General features: G+C 43.3%; 2 protein-coding genes across 3 annotated transcripts in view; one reads left to right on the forward strand and one right to left on the reverse strand.

Annotated features, from left to right (window-relative positions):
• The window catches only part of LOC137607419 (uncharacterized), a 28,840-nt gene extending 19,179 nt beyond the window's left edge, over window positions 1-9,661 (forward strand). For both annotated transcript variants that reach the window (XM_068333169.1, XM_068333170.1), the window contains 21 exons: window positions 151-199; window positions 279-359; window positions 611-1,198; window positions 1,279-1,359; window positions 1,527-1,660; window positions 3,263-3,355; window positions 3,514-3,571; window positions 3,694-3,842; window positions 4,088-4,850; window positions 4,954-5,081; window positions 5,169-5,279; window positions 5,717-5,774; window positions 5,982-6,089; window positions 6,386-6,652; window positions 6,730-6,804; window positions 6,878-7,011; window positions 7,098-7,226; window positions 7,441-7,498; window positions 7,584-7,664; window positions 7,764-7,847; window positions 7,958-9,661. In XM_068333169.1, the coding sequence (XP_068189270.1) occupies window positions 151-199; window positions 279-359; window positions 611-1,198; window positions 1,279-1,359; window positions 1,527-1,660; window positions 3,263-3,355; window positions 3,514-3,571; window positions 3,694-3,842; window positions 4,088-4,850; window positions 4,954-5,081; window positions 5,169-5,279; window positions 5,717-5,774; window positions 5,982-6,089; window positions 6,386-6,652; window positions 6,730-6,804; window positions 6,878-7,011; window positions 7,098-7,226; window positions 7,441-7,498; window positions 7,584-7,664; window positions 7,764-7,847; window positions 7,958-9,486 (4,758 nt within the window). In that variant the 3' untranslated portion in view covers window positions 9,487-9,661. The remainder of the gene's footprint in view (window positions 1-150; window positions 200-278; window positions 360-610; window positions 1,199-1,278; window positions 1,360-1,526; window positions 1,661-3,262; window positions 3,356-3,513; window positions 3,572-3,693; window positions 3,843-4,087; window positions 4,851-4,953; window positions 5,082-5,168; window positions 5,280-5,716; window positions 5,775-5,981; window positions 6,090-6,385; window positions 6,653-6,729; window positions 6,805-6,877; window positions 7,012-7,097; window positions 7,227-7,440; window positions 7,499-7,583; window positions 7,665-7,763; window positions 7,848-7,957) is intronic.
• Window positions 9,662-10,519: 858 nt separating this feature from the next.
• Window positions 10,520-17,229, reverse strand: fkbp9 (FKBP prolyl isomerase 9). Its single transcript, XM_068333494.1, has 10 exons — window positions 16,714-17,229; window positions 15,659-15,804; window positions 14,877-15,066; window positions 14,643-14,788; window positions 13,998-14,187; window positions 13,300-13,445; window positions 13,029-13,218; window positions 12,662-12,807; window positions 12,069-12,232; window positions 10,520-11,958 (listed from the first exon to the last, which is right to left on the reverse strand). Exons 1-10 carry the CDS (start codon window positions 16,914-16,916, stop codon window positions 11,779-11,781), a joined length of 1,701 nt encoding a protein of 566 aa, XP_068189595.1. The 5' UTR covers window positions 16,917-17,229; the 3' UTR covers window positions 10,520-11,778.
• Between the last annotated feature and the right edge of the window lie 221 nt (window positions 17,230-17,450).

Consider the following 17,450-nt stretch of genomic DNA (forward strand, 5'->3'; position numbering starts at 1 on the left):
ACTTCTGACACTTTTTAAAAAAAGGATTATGTTTTCTACCTCCGGGTACACAAGTGTTTCGATTGATCTCGAAGGAAGAAACGCCTGCAGATAAAGAATATGACTGTCAATATGACTGTCAGCTTTATTCTTTGTTTTCTGCTTTCAAAGGTCATCACCTTAATGAGGCCCATCGTGGAGCCCTACTCCTACCCTACAGGTGGATAGTCGCACCGACAGATTATTTAATGGATTCATATTCTGCTTTGGCATCCTAACTATTTCACTGTTTACTCTAGCAACGTTCATCTTGCAGCGTGCAAAATGGAGAAATGGAAAGGGATATCTTAAACCCCCAATAAAGCCTAAGATGAAGCTGGGTAAGTCAATCAAGGTATTGGATGTTAGTTTATGGGTGTGTCACCTGGTAAAGGAAATAAGTGTTTTGTTGCTGAGTGTGGATCAAAAGAAATATGAAATAATACTTCAGGTCACATCAGCAGACCAGACACTTTTCAAAGCTGCGTTCTCAATCATTCAAGCTGTTTTTCATGAAATAATGATCAGATAAATTTTATTAAGTTACTTGATTAGATATTGCATCTATTTTTAATTCCCTTGTGTTTCTCAGTGCCCAGAGAGATTTCAAAATCCACTGATAGGGGCAATGGGACAGACAAGAGTCTGGAAAAGAGCCAGCTGGACAATTCTGAAAAACAGACCAGTCAAAAATCCACGGACGACAATGGAACGACCATAAAAAATGTCTCTGTCACAGCTGCTGTGGGTATTATCACTACTAGTGCAGAAAGCAGTGGACATGTAAAAATACAAGCTGATGGGCAGACAACACCAAATGAAAAAGAATCAGAGAGGAGAACAGAGATGTTTCCAGAAAAAAGTTTGGAGGTGATAAAGAGTGCTGACAATGGAATTGATCGGGTGATAAAGAAGGAAAAACAAGATCCAAGTGAAGACGACCTACAGTGTCCCCCGACTACAGACGTTGCTGGTGAAGCACACTCTGCTCAAGGAAGTAATAAAGATAGTCAGAAACAGTGGAAAAACGCAATTTACAAAGGAACTCAAAGATGCAGCCCAATCAACGTCTCTTCTGCAGAAGAACCAAAGAAGGTGGCGAGCATCAAACCAAAGGAGGAGACTACCAGTGAAGGGGGAGGAAGTGGCGAGACAAGTCGTGGGCCCGCAGAGCATGAAGGTACGGAAATGACACTTAAGTTTATGGGAGGGTGTTTTGCCGTTGATTTGAACATGTATCGGTCTGTGTGCATCTTGCAGAAACCAGTAACGTGAACCATGAAGCGGCGACTCTGTGGCAGTACATCAAGATAAAGATAAAGAACAGAGAACCTGCAATTGGTCAGTTCAAAATATAAATAAGTACATCACTGCTTTTGTCAGAATTTGTTACAAATACAACGTAGTAATTATATTTGTAAAAAGCAGTTTTCTTGTGAAAAGAATATTTGGAGCAGGAGAAGAGATTGATGGCGTCATTTTAATTGTGACTTGTACTTTCTTTTTAGGTCTGTGTTCACTTCTTGAATGCCATTGTGATCAGCGGGTGATCTACCTCTGTGAATGCTGCCTGCTGATGATCCCAGAGAAGGACATTATCGGACATGTCACGGGGGTTGACCACCAGAGGATGTATCTGCAGGTGGGGCAACGTTACTGGACATGCTTGTTGTCTAGGGTGATCCATTTGGCGAGTGACCAATGCTGGTCCTGTGTTTGTGAATGGATCCATCGGACTTGTCCACTTCAGTTTTTTTTCTTTCTAATGCTGGTCTATGGTTCTTAATCGCTTCAATGACTCAGATAGTTCTGTTTAGTCCACATTCAACCAAAAGACAGAGTAAGTTACTGGAGATGTTCAGAAACACACTGGAGGAAGCAATAACTGGTGGTTAGTGCGCACACGCCAATGCATATGCAGCCTGTTACAATCGCTCTGCTCATTTTTCCATCTTTTTTACTTATTTTACTTACTTATTTTAAAATGTTTTTTCACTTTTTAAATTAAAAAATAAGACTTTTTTTTGCCAATTAACTGTCACCAGGTTTATCTTATTTTCATTAAACCAATCACGCAGATACACCGTGTTTTTTAGCCGTTTTGTGCACGCTGGGAGTTCTTTCACTGTTGCTGTCAGTCAGCGGAGCGCAGCAGCTCCAAGACCGCAGTGTTTCCACCTGGGAACAGCTGATCAGACTAAAACCGACAGGCATCGTTCCAATTCCAAGGCCTGCTGACATCCCAGCAGAGCTCTTAAGGAAAATGCAGAGATTTCAGGGGAAAAATAAACAATCGGAGGAGACAACAGACGTGTTTGGAGAGGAGGAAATGCAAGCCATGTGTTGCTAAAGTCATCATGGGCAACGTGAGATTGCTCGCTAATAAACTTAATGAGCCTACTAGACTTATACGGAGTCAGAGTATCGGGAACGTGTAAAGTGGTTACGCAAGGGCCTCCCGGTATTCAGACTAGGCCTCCTGCTGGTGTAGACGCCACCCCCACTGCGGTGTTTGAATATCAAAGCAGAGGAGGTGAGAAGAGAACTGAGACGTCTCGATGGTGTGAAGGCTGTAGAGACGGGGTGAGCCCCAGGGTGCTATGAAAAAGTCAGTTAATGTGATGAGAGTGTTGTATTCCAGAAAAACCCAAAATAAAAGCACAACAGAGGATGGTTTGCAGCCAAAAATGGGAAATCTTTAATTGATTCTCAGCTCATCAATACAGATCAATTGGGAAACAGCCATTGGACTCATCTCTCATGACCCCTTTATAGTCACGGGATCATGTTTGTGTGTACGTGTGCAGGTGTGCGTGTCTTTTCTTGGGAAAACAGGAAGCGTTGGATTTCCAGTCACCATGACCCCCTTCCTGTCTGTCCAGTTTTATACAATTGGGTTCTTCGCTGCCAAACCTGAAAATCTGTTTCCTGCTGATTTGAAGTGTAGCCATTCATTATTCCGCTTCCACATTAAAAGCTATTCCCAACTACAGTAATCAGTATATCAGTTTAGGTAATGGTGGAAGATGATGGATATTGGAGATTGGATCACATCTGGATGGGGTCCTGGAATCAACCTCAATAATAACAGAGTAGACCGTTGTTTTACAGGCTGGTGTCCATTGGCTTCAGCTTTTCTTTGTACCTCATTTACTTTCAACTTTAACTACGACAATTTCAGGACATGTAAATCAAATGTTTTGAAGTAGTAATATCTTCACTTGTGTGTCTGATCCAACCTTAGGGGTTGCAGAAACTCCCACCAGGGAAGCAGGCGGGGGACATTAGATCTTTGGCTGCTTTGTTTGAACAAGAACATGGACAAAGAGAGGCACAGGTTTGGTCGAGGTTCTTTTACATGTGGACTTTGTTACAATCATCACTTGACAACTGAAAGTATTTATACAGAATAACTGAATGAATAATCCAATGACAGATTTAAGTCATGTATGAAACAAGATGCAATGCTTAACATATAGTTTGTCTGTACTCTAGGTGGTTAATTTGGGTGCAGAAATATACAGCAGCATTTTAAAACAAAACCCTAAATCAGGTAAGTGTCAGAAGTGCTGAGTCCAAAAGTAATTTTTGTGGCTCTAGGAAGCAGAATGGTTTTTTTTGTCACGAATGTGTGATCTTTTCCTTCACTGTGTCTATTTTCCATCGTCTCTACAGCCATACAGGAGGTGAGAGCACTTTTGGCCCAGCAGAGCAGTTTGTTTGAACCCCTTCCATCCTCTGCTGCGTCTGCTGTCCAACCTGTGCACCACTCCATAGTTCTCCACCCCCAGCATGAGGTTCCGTCCATCACTGATGGCCTACAGGTCAGCAAGTAATTGTTATAGCTACTTCTCTATGTGGAAGATAATTACACTTTTGAACAAATACAGAGAACAAACAAAAAATCTTAACCTCCAACCCTGAAACTGAAGATCCTTTTAATCACCAATTAATCTCACACCAGGTCACCATCCTGTGGCTTTAGTGCATCAAAGATAATCCCTACTCCTAAACAACTGATTTCTTAATCTCCACATGAAGTGCTTAATAACAATTTTTAATTTCAAAGGTGGAAGACATGGACATCAGTGAGTCAGAAGACACTGAGGCGCAACCTTTCTCAGTAAATCCAGCATCGACTGTAACCCCCGAAATCCACCTTGAATCAAATGGAGATGTCACAAAGACTGTGATCAGAGTGTCTGAACCAGCACTCGACTGTAACACCAGCTTGGCTGTTTCCGAGACTAGCGTGGACTCACACACGTCCACCAGCAGGCCAGAAAATGCAACTCAAACGGATACCGTCTCCAAAGAAATGAAGAAAAAATCAACATCTCAAAATAAACCGATGATAAATTCTGATGAAAGCAGCTCTGCTACGTCTGTGACGCTCACCTCCCAGCGTCCAGCCATGTCCCACACTTCTACTTCCACCAGATCGGCAGCGACCGCTTCCCCCTGTACCACAACCACTCCCCCTACTTCCACATCAAACGAAACCTGCAAGGGTATAACACACAACTCCACTGGGACTTCAACCAGCACCACACACTCTGCAACCGACCTTACGTCCAGCACATCCTCCAAAATGGACGAGACGCTCAAATGTTCCGACGATACATCTCAAACTATGGTGACGTCGTCTGAATGTGAAAGCACGGCGGTTTCTTCTGAGGCTTTACACGGAAAGAATTCAGCTGGGCCGAAGAATAACTCGCCTCATCAGAGGAAGCCTCTTCCTGTGAGGTCTGAGAAGCAGAATCCATCGGTAGGGCCGTCATGTAGGGTCCCAAGTAAGACCAAGCCGAGTAGGAGCCTTCCCAAACTGGGTAGGTGTTTATCATTATTATTATTTTACATTTTAATATTTGGTCATTCAGGAAGTTTTGATGAAATTCTGTGCTTTCAATCCAGTCCGTCTTTCATTTACAGGCTTAAACTATCTGATACAAGTGATATACGACAAAAAGAGGCAGATCTACTGCCAGCTGTGCTCCATCAGGTTGGCTCAATCTGGGAGATCTCACCTTCACACCTTTGATCACAACCGTAACTACGTGGTGCGTATGTGAGGAATCACGCAGGAGCCTTCCAAATGGAGCAGGTTGTCTATCCAGGTATTAACTGCGTGTTCTTGTGTTCAAAAGACAAAGATGTGCCCTGGGTGGAGCGGGACGCGGTCGCAGATGGAGAAGTTTGAGAAGACGGTGGCCCATTTGGCCGAGCTTGAGAAAGACGTGGGAGTCAAGAAAATCCAGGTGACACGACGAAATGTCCCACAGTTCAGTCTGTGTGGTTTTTAATCTGCTGCAGAGATTAATAACCACACGCAAAGTGATTTATAGTCTTCAATCCATGTACATGTTGTCTTTCTGTGTGCAATCACTACTGGTCCAGATGAGAATTGGGTATGAGACTATCCATCCATCCATTTATCTGCTGCTCCTTATCCAGGGTCGGGGGAGAAGGGGTGTTCGGGTCAACTCCCATAGACCCTCGAGCACCTGATGGAGGTTATAGAGCTAATCCAATGTTCCACAATCGGGAATTAATAGTCCAAGGTTGGACTCGGTCATATGCTCTCTCCACTACCCTGGAATAGACTTTCCTTGGGAGGCTGAAGAATGTGATCACCTATTAATGGCTTTTTACATTTTCATTTACATTGGGTTTACATTGTCTTTCATCTTGTTAGACATTGCAGGTGAAGGAGGACGTCTACAGTGAGCTGGGTAATCTTCCACAAAGCGAAGGTAAGTTGGAAAAATGTTTCAACATCTATGTTACAGTTATCGTCCATATAATCTGTCCAATTTAGTATTCGTTGGAATTAAAGTGCAATTGGATAAATAATTAAAGTAACAAACATTTTGCTTGTTTTATTTCTTTTCACCACAGTGTATTCTTTTATATATAAAACATGTTGTCACTGTCTTACTTTTCTGACATTTTATCCCCAGCACTTGAAAGACTGAAGGAAATGCTGAATCCATTGTGTCGTCCATCATCTACGACTGAACCTGCAGAGTATACCCCCATCAGCTCGTGTGAAGCCTCAAGTCCAGATGGTAGGAAAGTCCTGGGTCGGCTTAAAGCATGAAGTTTGAAATTAAACATACTTAACTTGCAAATACAGTCCAGTTCCGACTTTTAGCGTCGATCTCCTCGGTGTTTTTTCTTTTGTGAAAAAAATTACTGAATTTCCTACCGCAAACAGACTAAGAAAAGAGAATAAATCTAGGTAAACACAATTTTAATCTCTGTTCAAGTGCTGGATCTGCTTTTGTTTGGTTAGTATTTTCTCATTTGTCATCACTCCTCCACCGTTCTCTAATTACAACTGGCAAATTAACAAATTTTACAGATCTTCCCGTCTCGGACTCCGAGGTCACCGGCAGACACGCCCGAGCCTCTGACACTCGCCAAGAGGCTGCTAAAATGAGACGTCACTCGGAGTCGCAGGTCTCAAAAACGGCGCTTGAAAGCTCCCAGAAAGCACTCCCCGATTCCTTCAAGTGGGACACGCTCCCATCTGCTGCTTCAAGGAATACAGAACCACAGAATCAATCAAGACCCAACCAGAAAGCAGCACATGAACCAGCATCACCGACCTTCCTAGGAACTCGAATGGGTAGGTTCGTGTGCATCTTAGCCGTTAGTGAGGTTTTTTATGAGTTTATAGACTGTAAATTTTTTATTTTGTCACAGGAAAAAGAAGTCAGGGCCCAAGTCGTTTGTCCGTATTCTTGCGTGTGCAGGGACTGGAGAGTCAGCCAGTCATAGGTGGGTATCCACTTCCTTTTCACACTATTTCACAAAAAGCATTCAGGGTTTAAGAAGGCGGTTTCCCCATCAGGTCTAGGCTCTGTGTGGGAGTGTCAAGGGATAGAACTGGACTCGTTCTACTTGTGCGAGAGCTGTAAAATCACAACCACCATCAAGTCCGTCCACGGACACATGACCAGCTTGCAGCATCGGTACAATTTTTTGGTGAGTATCATCTCAATGATACACTGAAAAACCTTTAAGTGACGACAGTTAATTTCATAGTTTCTCTGACATGACGTGTCTTTCAGCTGACGAAGCCCCCGGAATTCCTTCGATTTTTGAAGGAGGACCTGCTGCCGTGCATGAAGATGGATATTTTTCAAGATGTTGTCAAAATGGTGTCAAAGCAAGAGCTTTCCAACAACAGTGATGCTCAGGTAACCTTTTAGGTCCAGGTATCGTGTGTGTGTGTGTGTGTTTTACGTAAAATATCGTTTGGTTAAGTCTCTGAAAATTACGAGAGAGAATTTATCGAAACATTTGTCTTGTTTTTGTTAGATTGCATCATTTATAGTGGCTGAAATTGAAGCCAATTTGAAATGCATTTATTCTGCTAATTGTTCCCCTGCTTGTATTTGTCTTGAATCGAAGGTTATACTGCTGAGGCAGGACTGGCATGAACATGTTCGAACAGCGACGTTCAGTGAAGGTAGATGTCACCTCATTCATTCATGGTCTTCAGTTTTTACGATGCACCAGAGGATCCAGTGTCAAACTGTGCCGTTTGCTTTCAGCCTTGAAAATCGTCAAAAATATCGACGGAGAAGAAAATCAGGACGTCTCTTTTGCATCTTTCAGCGCTGTTCAACCAAACGGTGAGTCCCGTTCTCATTCTTATTGATTCTTATTGTCAGCTTTACTGACGATGGTGGAATACAAGCATGAGCCTGTGGTTTTGGTTTTGTGATGCGCAGACCAGCGACCTGAGGAGAATCTAGAGGAAACTCTGATCACAGAGAAGCAGTCGACACCTGAGGCAAACCAGAGAGGTCACAGCGGTATGACTTCATTTTTTTTGGAGTGGATCGTGCTACATTTAAAAAAATGCTAAAAATTCACATAAAAAACGCAACTTTCCTTTTTCTTTCTCTTTGCTTCACTGTTTTAGAAGCAACACAAAAAGCAGAAAAGCCCAGTCTAGAAGAGACTATGGTGACAGGAGATGTGAATGAGGACAAACAAAGCGGCCTGACATCAACAGCTGATTCTGTTGTCGCTCCGCTTCCTGTTACTGACTCACATCACAGTCCACAAGAGAACTCTGGGAACGTTTCTATGAAACCGCAGACGAGTCCACCGGCCTGTCGGCACCAGAGCCCGATCTCCGAGCTGCAACCGGAACAGGGTCATTCCGAATCGCCGACCTCGTCTGTGTGTCGCGGAGATGAAAGTCCTCCGAACAGGAAGCGAGCAGCTGCTTCACCTCCAGAGTCGCTGGTCAGCCCCAACGCCGCCGACCCCCAGGTTAACGATCCGCCAGCAGCCAAACGCAGATGCACCTCGCCACAGCCCATCAGTCAGTTCAGCACGGCGTCCACGTCTCAGTCGAAGTCCGTTTGCCATGCTGCGACCTCTACCTCTCCGCCCCCCAAGACAGAGGAAGAAGTAGTAGCAGTCAAATCTGAAGAACTTGACGCGAGCTATTTGGACTGGGAGCGGTGTGAAAGCCTCAAGGCTCTGCTGCGGCAGGTGAAGTCAGAGAGAAACATGTCTGCCGGCACGCCGTGTCCAGATAATGCCAACACCCCCCACGGCGAAGGTCGATCTGAAACTGCTTTGGAACGACGATGGGATTCCAAGGGAGTGCAGACCACATGTTCAATGATAACCAATGACGAGCCAGCAGGGGTGGATTCAAAGCCTCCTGTGATGAACGCTGCAGTGGAACACGTTGCACCTTCCAAACCAGCCCCTGCTCATGTCGTGAAGACGGAGGAGACCGAAGCCGTCAGCGCCGACTTTACTGGACGGCTCCAACCCAGTCCGGCTGAGACTAAAAACGCTGCAAGCGATCTGTTGCCCATCAGTCCCATCATAACACCCAGACCCGACCCCGGGAAGTATCACGTCAAGTGGACGTATCACGAAGCGAACAAAGTAAATCCCAACAACGCCGTTGCGGCTTCAGGAAGTTACGGTTCATACAGCCAAGTGTCTTGTCCCACAAACGGACAGACGCAGGTGTATTTCCCTCCTGAGTCTGTTGGTTTGTACAGAACAACAGACAACTCCTACGTTTACACCGGGAACCCGTACCAACTTCAAGCACCGAGTTCAGGGACTTTCTACCCAAGTCAGAGTTACCTACCGCAGGAAGCAAGCTGCATCGTACAACTTCAAACGCCACCAGGATATTTTGGTCTGGGAGCGCAGCAGCAGTACTACGCCTCCAACCAGGCTCTCTATTTGGGTCGCATTCCATTCAGCGTCCCAACTCAAAGGTTCCCCCTGAACAACTACAGGATCAATACCAACGCTCTGACGCAGAGCTGCAACATCGGACAGGCAGACACTGACATGAGGGTCCAGCCCAACCCCCCAGGCTTACTACCGGTATCCTACATCCAGAGTGGAATCGCATCCCACAATCCCGTGCAATCTCCTTGGGAAAGCGTGAAGTCCAGCCACCTGCAGTGATTTCTGTTCAACTGTTGTCTTTTTTAAATGTACATAATGGAGATGTTTGTGCTGCACGTGCAGAAAGTCGTCCTTAGTTGTCATAAATGCAAAGAATTTCAGTCTTCTTGCTATTTTTGTACAGATTTATCATCCAATCTTCTTCCTTTTTAATAAAATATCTCCACTCTTGTTTCTTAAATAGTGTATTTTTATGTTTTTTTTAATATCTGAGAATCAGACAGTCAGTATAAGCCTTTAATGACTTGTAGACTTTGCGGGTGTATCTATGACCTGCATGTCAGAACACAGAAAACAAGGTTGAACTGTATTTTATTCATCTTAAACTTAAGATGACAGTATTGTTTTATCACTAATTCCTTCCAATAAACTAGTGCATGCAGCTGAACAGAAGTATAGTTCTCATGAAGTGCAATAATGAATGCTTTTGTCCTTAAGACTTCATCCAGTTAGGGAGTGGAATCGTATCCTCCCTGTCCCTACATTCCATCAGAGGATTGTTTCAGTGTGTAGGCCTTGAATCCTGTTAGTATGAATCTGTTCTCAGCCTTTGGAAGAAACTGTTTCATTTTATCTCTGTACATAACTCTAAAACTCCCATCATCCAATGTGGGGAGAAGGATGGTCAAAACACCCCAACCGTGACCCCTCCCTCCATTAAAATCAGTGCATTCTCAGAAACTGCATAAAATTCTCCAAGAAGTTGCAGCTGCATCCGCATGTCATTAGACATCCCATAAAAGTTAAAAGAACTGTGCATTAATAGAACTTTTGACTGCAAATGTCAAACCAGACCAAAACTCGTAATGAAGAAATGATTTAATGAATATCAGATGAATTAAAGTATATTTGTTGAATGGAGAGGAAACTTAGAACTCGGGGTGAAAGTTGTTTTAAGTAAACGGTGGGAATCGGACTCGTTTTTCTGTTATGCAATTACGATAAAACCCCTGAGTGTGTGAAAGACTACAGAAAGTTTCAAATACATTAATTTAAAAAAATAGAAAGCAACACAAGCGGTTCAGAGGAACAAATAGACAGACACAACCTTGGTTTATATATTTGTCAGGTCATTTAATTAATTATACTTTGTGCTGACATCGGAACAAACAAGCTGCAGGTTTTCCTGAATGAAGAAGTAAAACATTTAATCAACTCACACTCGCTGCATCTCTCACACACACACTCTCAGATAGACACACACACCGACACACTTAGAGTAAGGAAATTATTGTGATTGTGTTTCACCTTTGTGCAGAGACAGTGTTTACTGAGGCTTGTTGCCAAAGGAAACAGTCCGCTCTCAAGAGCAGAGATGTTCCGGCAGGGAGACTTTCGGTGAGGTGAAACCGGCCTGAAAGATGCAAGCACAGGTTTTCTGTCTCCAAACAGGAAACGAGGTGTTGAAGTTGACGGGGTCTGAGTTGCAGCGTCTCATTCTTTTTTAAAAGTTATTCTTTTTCATGATGTTTACTACAATCTGATTGATATCTAATAATCTGAATCTAAGCGAAATGGCAGCTTTGGGGTCGACCTGAGAGACTAATTTATTAGGAAGACTATAAAAGAGAATGGAATAAGTATTTCAACAACCTCAAGACACTTTTTGTAACTAAGGCATAAGAGTTTAGTCGTACAGTTGACATGTGGATGACGACAAAAAAACAACGGGACCAGAAGTGACCCAAGAACTGAAAAGCCCAAAAAGTATCTTTGGGCAGTTTTTCAGGGTCATTCTGAACAGCAGAAAAAACAACAACAATCCGTTTCGCATAAAACAGTGGATGTCAGCTGTAAACATGTTAAAAAAAAATTAAAGAGATCACTTGCTTATGAATAAAATGAGTGTTAGCTTTCAAACATGACCGTCCGTCACAGCGGGAGGCCCAACTCGTTATTCCCAGACGACTATCAGGAATTTCAGAGAAAGGCAACAAGGGAATAAGTTTTTAGACACAACTATAAAATGTCAGTAACAGGGAGTGCTTTTGTACCCTTCAAAATTAAAAATTAAAAAAGTCACATAAACAAGACGAGAACATCAGGGTTTTGTTTTCTTTCAAATATTTTGGCTCTCAAATTTCTTGTCGGACTCATTTGGTTCTTTACGGACGAGACGTCCTTCGACCATCATATAAGTCATCAACGTAAAAACACTAAAAACTCTCAGCACATTCCTCTCTTCACACATAAACCCCATCTTTTCCTACTCCACTACCCTGATAAGTACTACACCCCCCCCCCTTACTGTCTGCCCCTACAGCCTACACCCTGATCTGACGTTTACGCCCGTCATAGCTCGTCGTGGGCAGCAGATTCATCTGCTTTCAGTTTGAACTCCGCCTCTGTGATCTTTCCGTCTCCGTTGCGGTCCTGGTTGGAGAACATGTTGTCGATGATGCGATACGGATCGAAGCCGGGAGCGAGCCGCCCTTTGCCCTCGTTCACCTGCTGCATGATGTAGTCGGTAAACTGTGGAGGGATGAGGGGAAATGAAGGACTTCAACAGTAGAACATGTTTCAGATGCGCAATAAGTCTGAAAAAATACATTAAAAAAAAAAGACAGGATATCACAGCATACCTCGGAGGCCTCCACTTCCTTGTTTTCGTCTTTGTCCATCTGAGAGAACAGGTCAGGAGACACGTCTTGGTTCCAGATGAACATGTAACCTTCTGGGAGTCCTTCCTCCATGTCGATCAGCTCCACGTCGAACACCAGCACGGCGCTGCCTGGAACCTCACCGGCTGCACAAACACACACCGAACGGCATCAAACACCTTCATCAGTAACTCTGCACGTGAATACTGGTTAACCGGGTCACCTCATTCAAGGGTGTTGTTGAGGAAGTTGGTTTTATTCTGTATTTTCTTTCAGTTAAATGAAACATAAAAGTGAATTCCTGTTAGTGAAGCGTAACAGCCGGCTCGTCTCGGCTGCTATAAACACAGTTTATAATTTGGTTGCACTGCAGATCATCACAATTTTGTTACCACTATTTAAATGTTTTTATTCTCTGTGCACAAGCATTCACTGTTTTTCACCACATCCTTTACAGCATTCAAAGCATTACTGATGTAGTTTGAGGTCTAAAAATGTGCCAATTTGAACACAACCAGTCCTATTGTCCTATTTGATTTTATATTCGTGTGTGTGTGTGTGTGTGTGTGACTTACTGACTCCTCTCTCCCCATAGCCCAGGTGAGGAGGGATAACAAGGTGTCGTTTCTCCCCCACACACATCTCCATCAGTCCGTCTTCCATCCCCGGAACCACCTGGTTGGCTCCCAGGACGATGTTGTACGTCGTCCCATAATTATACCTGCAAGAGAAAGAGACACACAATCTAATCAATATCTGATTTTTTTTTAATACAACCAAGCACATATTACTAAACTAAATAACTTTATAGGGGCAGTGAAGTCAACATTTAATTCAAACTACAAATGAATCTAAATGTGACACACACATAATAATAAACTTAAACTGAAGATGTTTTTTAAAAAGTGTATGAAAACACATGTTTCATACAGCTTCACTCACGTGGAGTCGATGTCCGTGCCGTCCATCAGAGAGGCGTTGTAGTGATATTTGATGAAGTCGCCCTTCTTGGTTTGCTTGGGACACTCTTCCGGCTTGTGGGTGACGGTGACCTCGGTCCGGTCTGACGGGTTGTGGAAGTCGATGATGTGAACGTCGAAAACCAGAACAGCCGATCCAGGGATCTTAGAACCTGAGGGGAACATGGGAAGAGACACTGTTTTGAATCCGACCGGTGAGAGAACACTTCCGGCCGCATCCGAGTGCTGCTCACCTGTCCCCTCTTCTCCGTACGCCAGGTGTGGGGGGATGGTGATGGTGCGTTTCTCTCCGATGCAGACTCCGATCAGACCCTCGTCCATGCCGGCGATCACGTAGCCTTGACCCACGTAGGTGTCATAGGTGTGATTACGGGAGTAGCTGTGGGACAGAAAACATGCCTTTATTTTGATTTTTGACGTATTTTATTTTGTGGTTTTGAAGAAACTTTAATTTAGATAAACAGTAGAATCAACATGTAAATTATTGATGTCTGTGCTTCTATCAGTTTCTCATATTTTTATTTATTTCCTGTCTAATTTGTTTACCAACTTTATATATCATACTTTTAATATTTAACTGTTCTGATTTGTTTGTGCCCTTTCACAGTTGCATTTACATATTTCATGTATTTATTGTTTGAAATTTCTTGTTTGAAATATATGAAATGTAGCATATTTCATATATTATTTTTTTCCTGTGGTGCTCTATTCCTGCTTTGTGACACATTTTGAGGAGAATTTTTTGGCAAAGCACATAAAACTGACATTTTGACCTCAACTGATTAGAGAAAAAAGAAACAGGTTCAGTTTCAATTCCGTGTTGGATCCAAATCCAGATGGAGAGAAATGCTCCCACCTTGTGGCGACAGAGGAAATTGCATCCACTTCTGTTTAATCTGAGTGCTTGATGAGAACATTCACATTGACAAACCTGGAATCAAAAAATGTCCCATCCAGAAGGCTGCCGTTGTAATGGTACCGGACGTAGTCTCCAGAGACGGACTTCCTGGTGCAGGACTCAGGAACAATCTGATTGGTCACCGTGATCCCATCCCTGGGGTTGTGGAGGTCCAGGAGAACAACATCAAAAACAAGAGATGCCTGTCCTGGGATGTCGCTGCCTGGACAGAGAGGAAGGAGAAAAGGTTTAAGAGACGAGAGGCGAGACATAAGAGAGGACGAGTTTAACAAAAACACTTTTTGTAACCACGAGCAAAACACAAACGACAAAAAGCATCAGCTGATAATAATGTGAAAGGAAAATAATATTTTTTTTCTTTAATTGTTATTTTCCTTGTAGCTGCATTAAATGGAAGGATTTCTTTTAAAAGTTGGTTAAATGTTATTTATACCTTCTCTATGGGTTATTTTGATGCCTTTATTGTTGGAGTTTGATTTAAAATGTTCTTTTTTCAACAACTGTCATTTGTAACAACAATACGGTATGGAATACATTCACGCTTTGTCTCAAAGGTAGTCAGTTTAGCTTTGAGAAAACAAGAATTAACCTAAAACCATGTACCAGAATCTCTAAAGATGGATTATCTACTGAGAAATAACCCTGCTAAATACTCACCATCTCCATTTTCTCCATACCCCAGTGACGGCGGCATCGTAACGATGCGTCTCTCTCCGACACACATTCCCAGAAGGCCTTGATCCATGCCGGCGATCAGCCACCCAATCCCAACATACGTGTCGTAGGTTCGCATCCGTGTGTGGCTGCAGCACAGGAAGGAGGACGGAGAAGCCGTTACGCATATCTGTGCGAGCACATGTATGTGCGACTGTTACATCAGACGGAACATACCTGGAATCGAACAGCGTCCCGTCCAGCAAGGTGCCGTTGTAGTGATAGCGAACAAAGTCGGACACCTCCACCTTTCTGTTGCAGGTGGGGGGCGTGTGGTAGGTGTTGATCTGGACGCCGTCATCGGCGTTCCAAACGTCCAGCAGCAGGACGTCAAAGTGGAGGATGGAGTCGGGGGGGATGAGGTCACCTGAGGAGAGAATCGTCTTTTTGTTGGAATTTCAAAACACACGACATTAAACTTATTAAACCCCATAATAGTCTCTGTTGTGAAGACAAGAAACAAGCTTTGGATGTGTTCCATATTTACTTAAATGTTTTGTTAACAACAACCAGGTCTGAGCATTTTTAACCCTAACTAGACGAGTAAAGAGTTTACCGCATACTGTAGCTAGGTAGCTTATTTAATCCCCAAAATAAGAGCATCTGTACTATTCAAAGTATTTTTTTTAATGTCATTTTCTTATTGCAGCTGGTTCTTGTTTCATGCTGGATGAAGTTACCTTACTTTCACATTGTACATGTCATAAGATGTTCTTAATATTCTTAACATATCTGTTAAAAGTTGATTGATCCTGAATTTCATCTCTGATTTGATTTGATTGTTCAATTTTGCAGATTTTTTTTTTTTTGCGTTTTTTATAATTATGAATGGTGAATGCTGGGTAGCTTCTGGTGGTAACCAGTATCCCCTCCTATGGTGAGCTGGTAGAAGTAATAGATTCTACCGACAGAAGGGACAGCTGTGTTTAGAGTCTCATAACACAATTCATCATACGTACCATATCCCCGTTTCCCGTAGGCGAGCTGTGGAGGGATCTTCACCGTGCTCCTCTGGTTGACACACATCCCAACCAGAGCTTTATCCATCCCTTCAATCAACTGTTTCCTGCCCACAAACACGTTGTAGGAGCTGCCACGGTCGTAGCTGAAACAGATGGAGCACAATTCAAGTTATTCTCTCACTATTTCATGGGGGAAAAAAAGATGCTGATGTTCAGGTTGATCAAAAGGGCCTCAGAAGGGATCTGACTACATCACCTCATGCAAATGACCCTTTAAATTGTCCAATGCCTTTTTGTGCCTGATTAGAAAATTGAAAGGTATAATATAATGGCTTACAACCTGTGATGTCATCACAAACTTCCCATGAGCCCAGATTTAAATGTCAAGAAATTGACTTTATTCCAGTCTATTTATTAGTACAAATGTGCAGAACTAAATCTCCCATCTGTGGCCATTGAAAATCAGAATCAGAGTCTTTATTTGTCATGCTGACACGTTTTCACATGGGACAGTACGAAATACCTCTCTGAAGGTCCCAGTAAGCCCGGTCGATAAATAAGATACGATAAAAAAAAACAAGAAAAAAAATTTAAAATGTAAGATAAATAAGAAAAGAAAAACAAGAAAAAAGTTTAAAATGTAAGGTACATAAAGTATAAAGTGTCGACCCCTTTAACCTGTGCACAGGTGATCACTGATAACAGCTACTACTGTTTAATAACAGGTTTCCCCAAGAACCTCCAGAACGGTCCTGGAAATGGGTTATACGTCATCAATAAATACCTGATCCATGTGTTTTCAATCAGGAGTGATCACGCAAGTTTCTTATCAATCGATAGGTTCTAGCCTGATGGCACAGACCCTCCTTTTTTTTTTCTTTTTTTTTTGGTGCCATTCGGACTACCCGCCTGCCTGCGTGGCCAACAAGAACCAACGACTGAACGCGCACTTTTACGCATCGCGCACGCAATTCTCACCGCGCACCGCGGATTTGTTCCTGCGTGATGAGACAACCGCACACGGTTCCAGTCATTCACGACGCGATTCTCACCTGGAGTCGAACTTTTTTCCATCCGGAAACGTCCCGATGTAGTGATACCTGACATAATCTCCAACTTTGACTGTGCGCACGCACTGCTCCGGCACGAAAGTTTTCTCTATGAGGATGTCGTCTAGCGGTACCGGAGGAGCGTTGCAGGCGACGAACGCCACCATGACCGACAGATATAACATCCGATGCATGCACTGGAGCATTTTCGCAGTTGCAAACGACCAAGCGATGGAGATAACTGTGCGTAAGGCCTGTGAGAGGACGCGCTGCCACCCTGTCTCGTTCAAAGTTTGGCTTCCTCTACTCCGGTTTGGATAGAAGTCCTGCCCCCCCGGTTCCAGAGCAGGAATAATCACGCGTCAAGTGTGATAAAAATTCAAAACATCCGGTTGAAATTCAACGATAAACCCTCGATTGGCGACCTAACTGCACTGTTTTATCCATAAAAATGTAGCAAATAAATATGGAGATATGGACTCCCACGTCGTGCTTGTTACAGAACCAACTGTAAATATAGTTTAAGCATAAAGTCGTGCTTTTATTTTGACATCTAAATGTATATTTCCGACCTTTTCCTGCTTCTTCTGCGTATTTCCGCGCGTCTTGACGCACATTAGGATTGAATGGGATAGATTTGAGTCACCACGTATTGCTCCTGCGCAGTACAGCCTCCGAGATGTGTCAACGTGGTATGATGGGGGTCTCCACACAGCTGCAGAAGAACCCCCCCCCCCCGT

This window comes from Antennarius striatus, chromosome 14 (assembly GCF_040054535.1).
Source record: "Antennarius striatus isolate MH-2024 chromosome 14, ASM4005453v1, whole genome shotgun sequence".
Lineage (NCBI taxonomy): Eukaryota > Metazoa > Chordata > Actinopteri > Lophiiformes > Antennariidae > Antennarius > Antennarius striatus.

Bases quoted from the DNA above. Each gene is read 5' to 3' on its own strand.
- fkbp9 (XM_068333494.1), bottom strand. From the start codon at position 16,916: ATGCTCCAGTGCATGCATCGGATGTTATATCTGTCGGTCATGGTGGCG. The intron at 15,805-16,713 runs GTGAGAATCGCG...CATCTGTTTCAG, and splicing joins GGAAAAAAGTTCGACTCCAG to CTACGACCGTGGCAGCTCCT. The intron at 14,188-14,642 runs GTGAGTATTTAG...CTCTCTGTCCAG, and splicing joins GTATGGAGAAAATGGAGATG to GCAGCGACATCCCAGGACAG.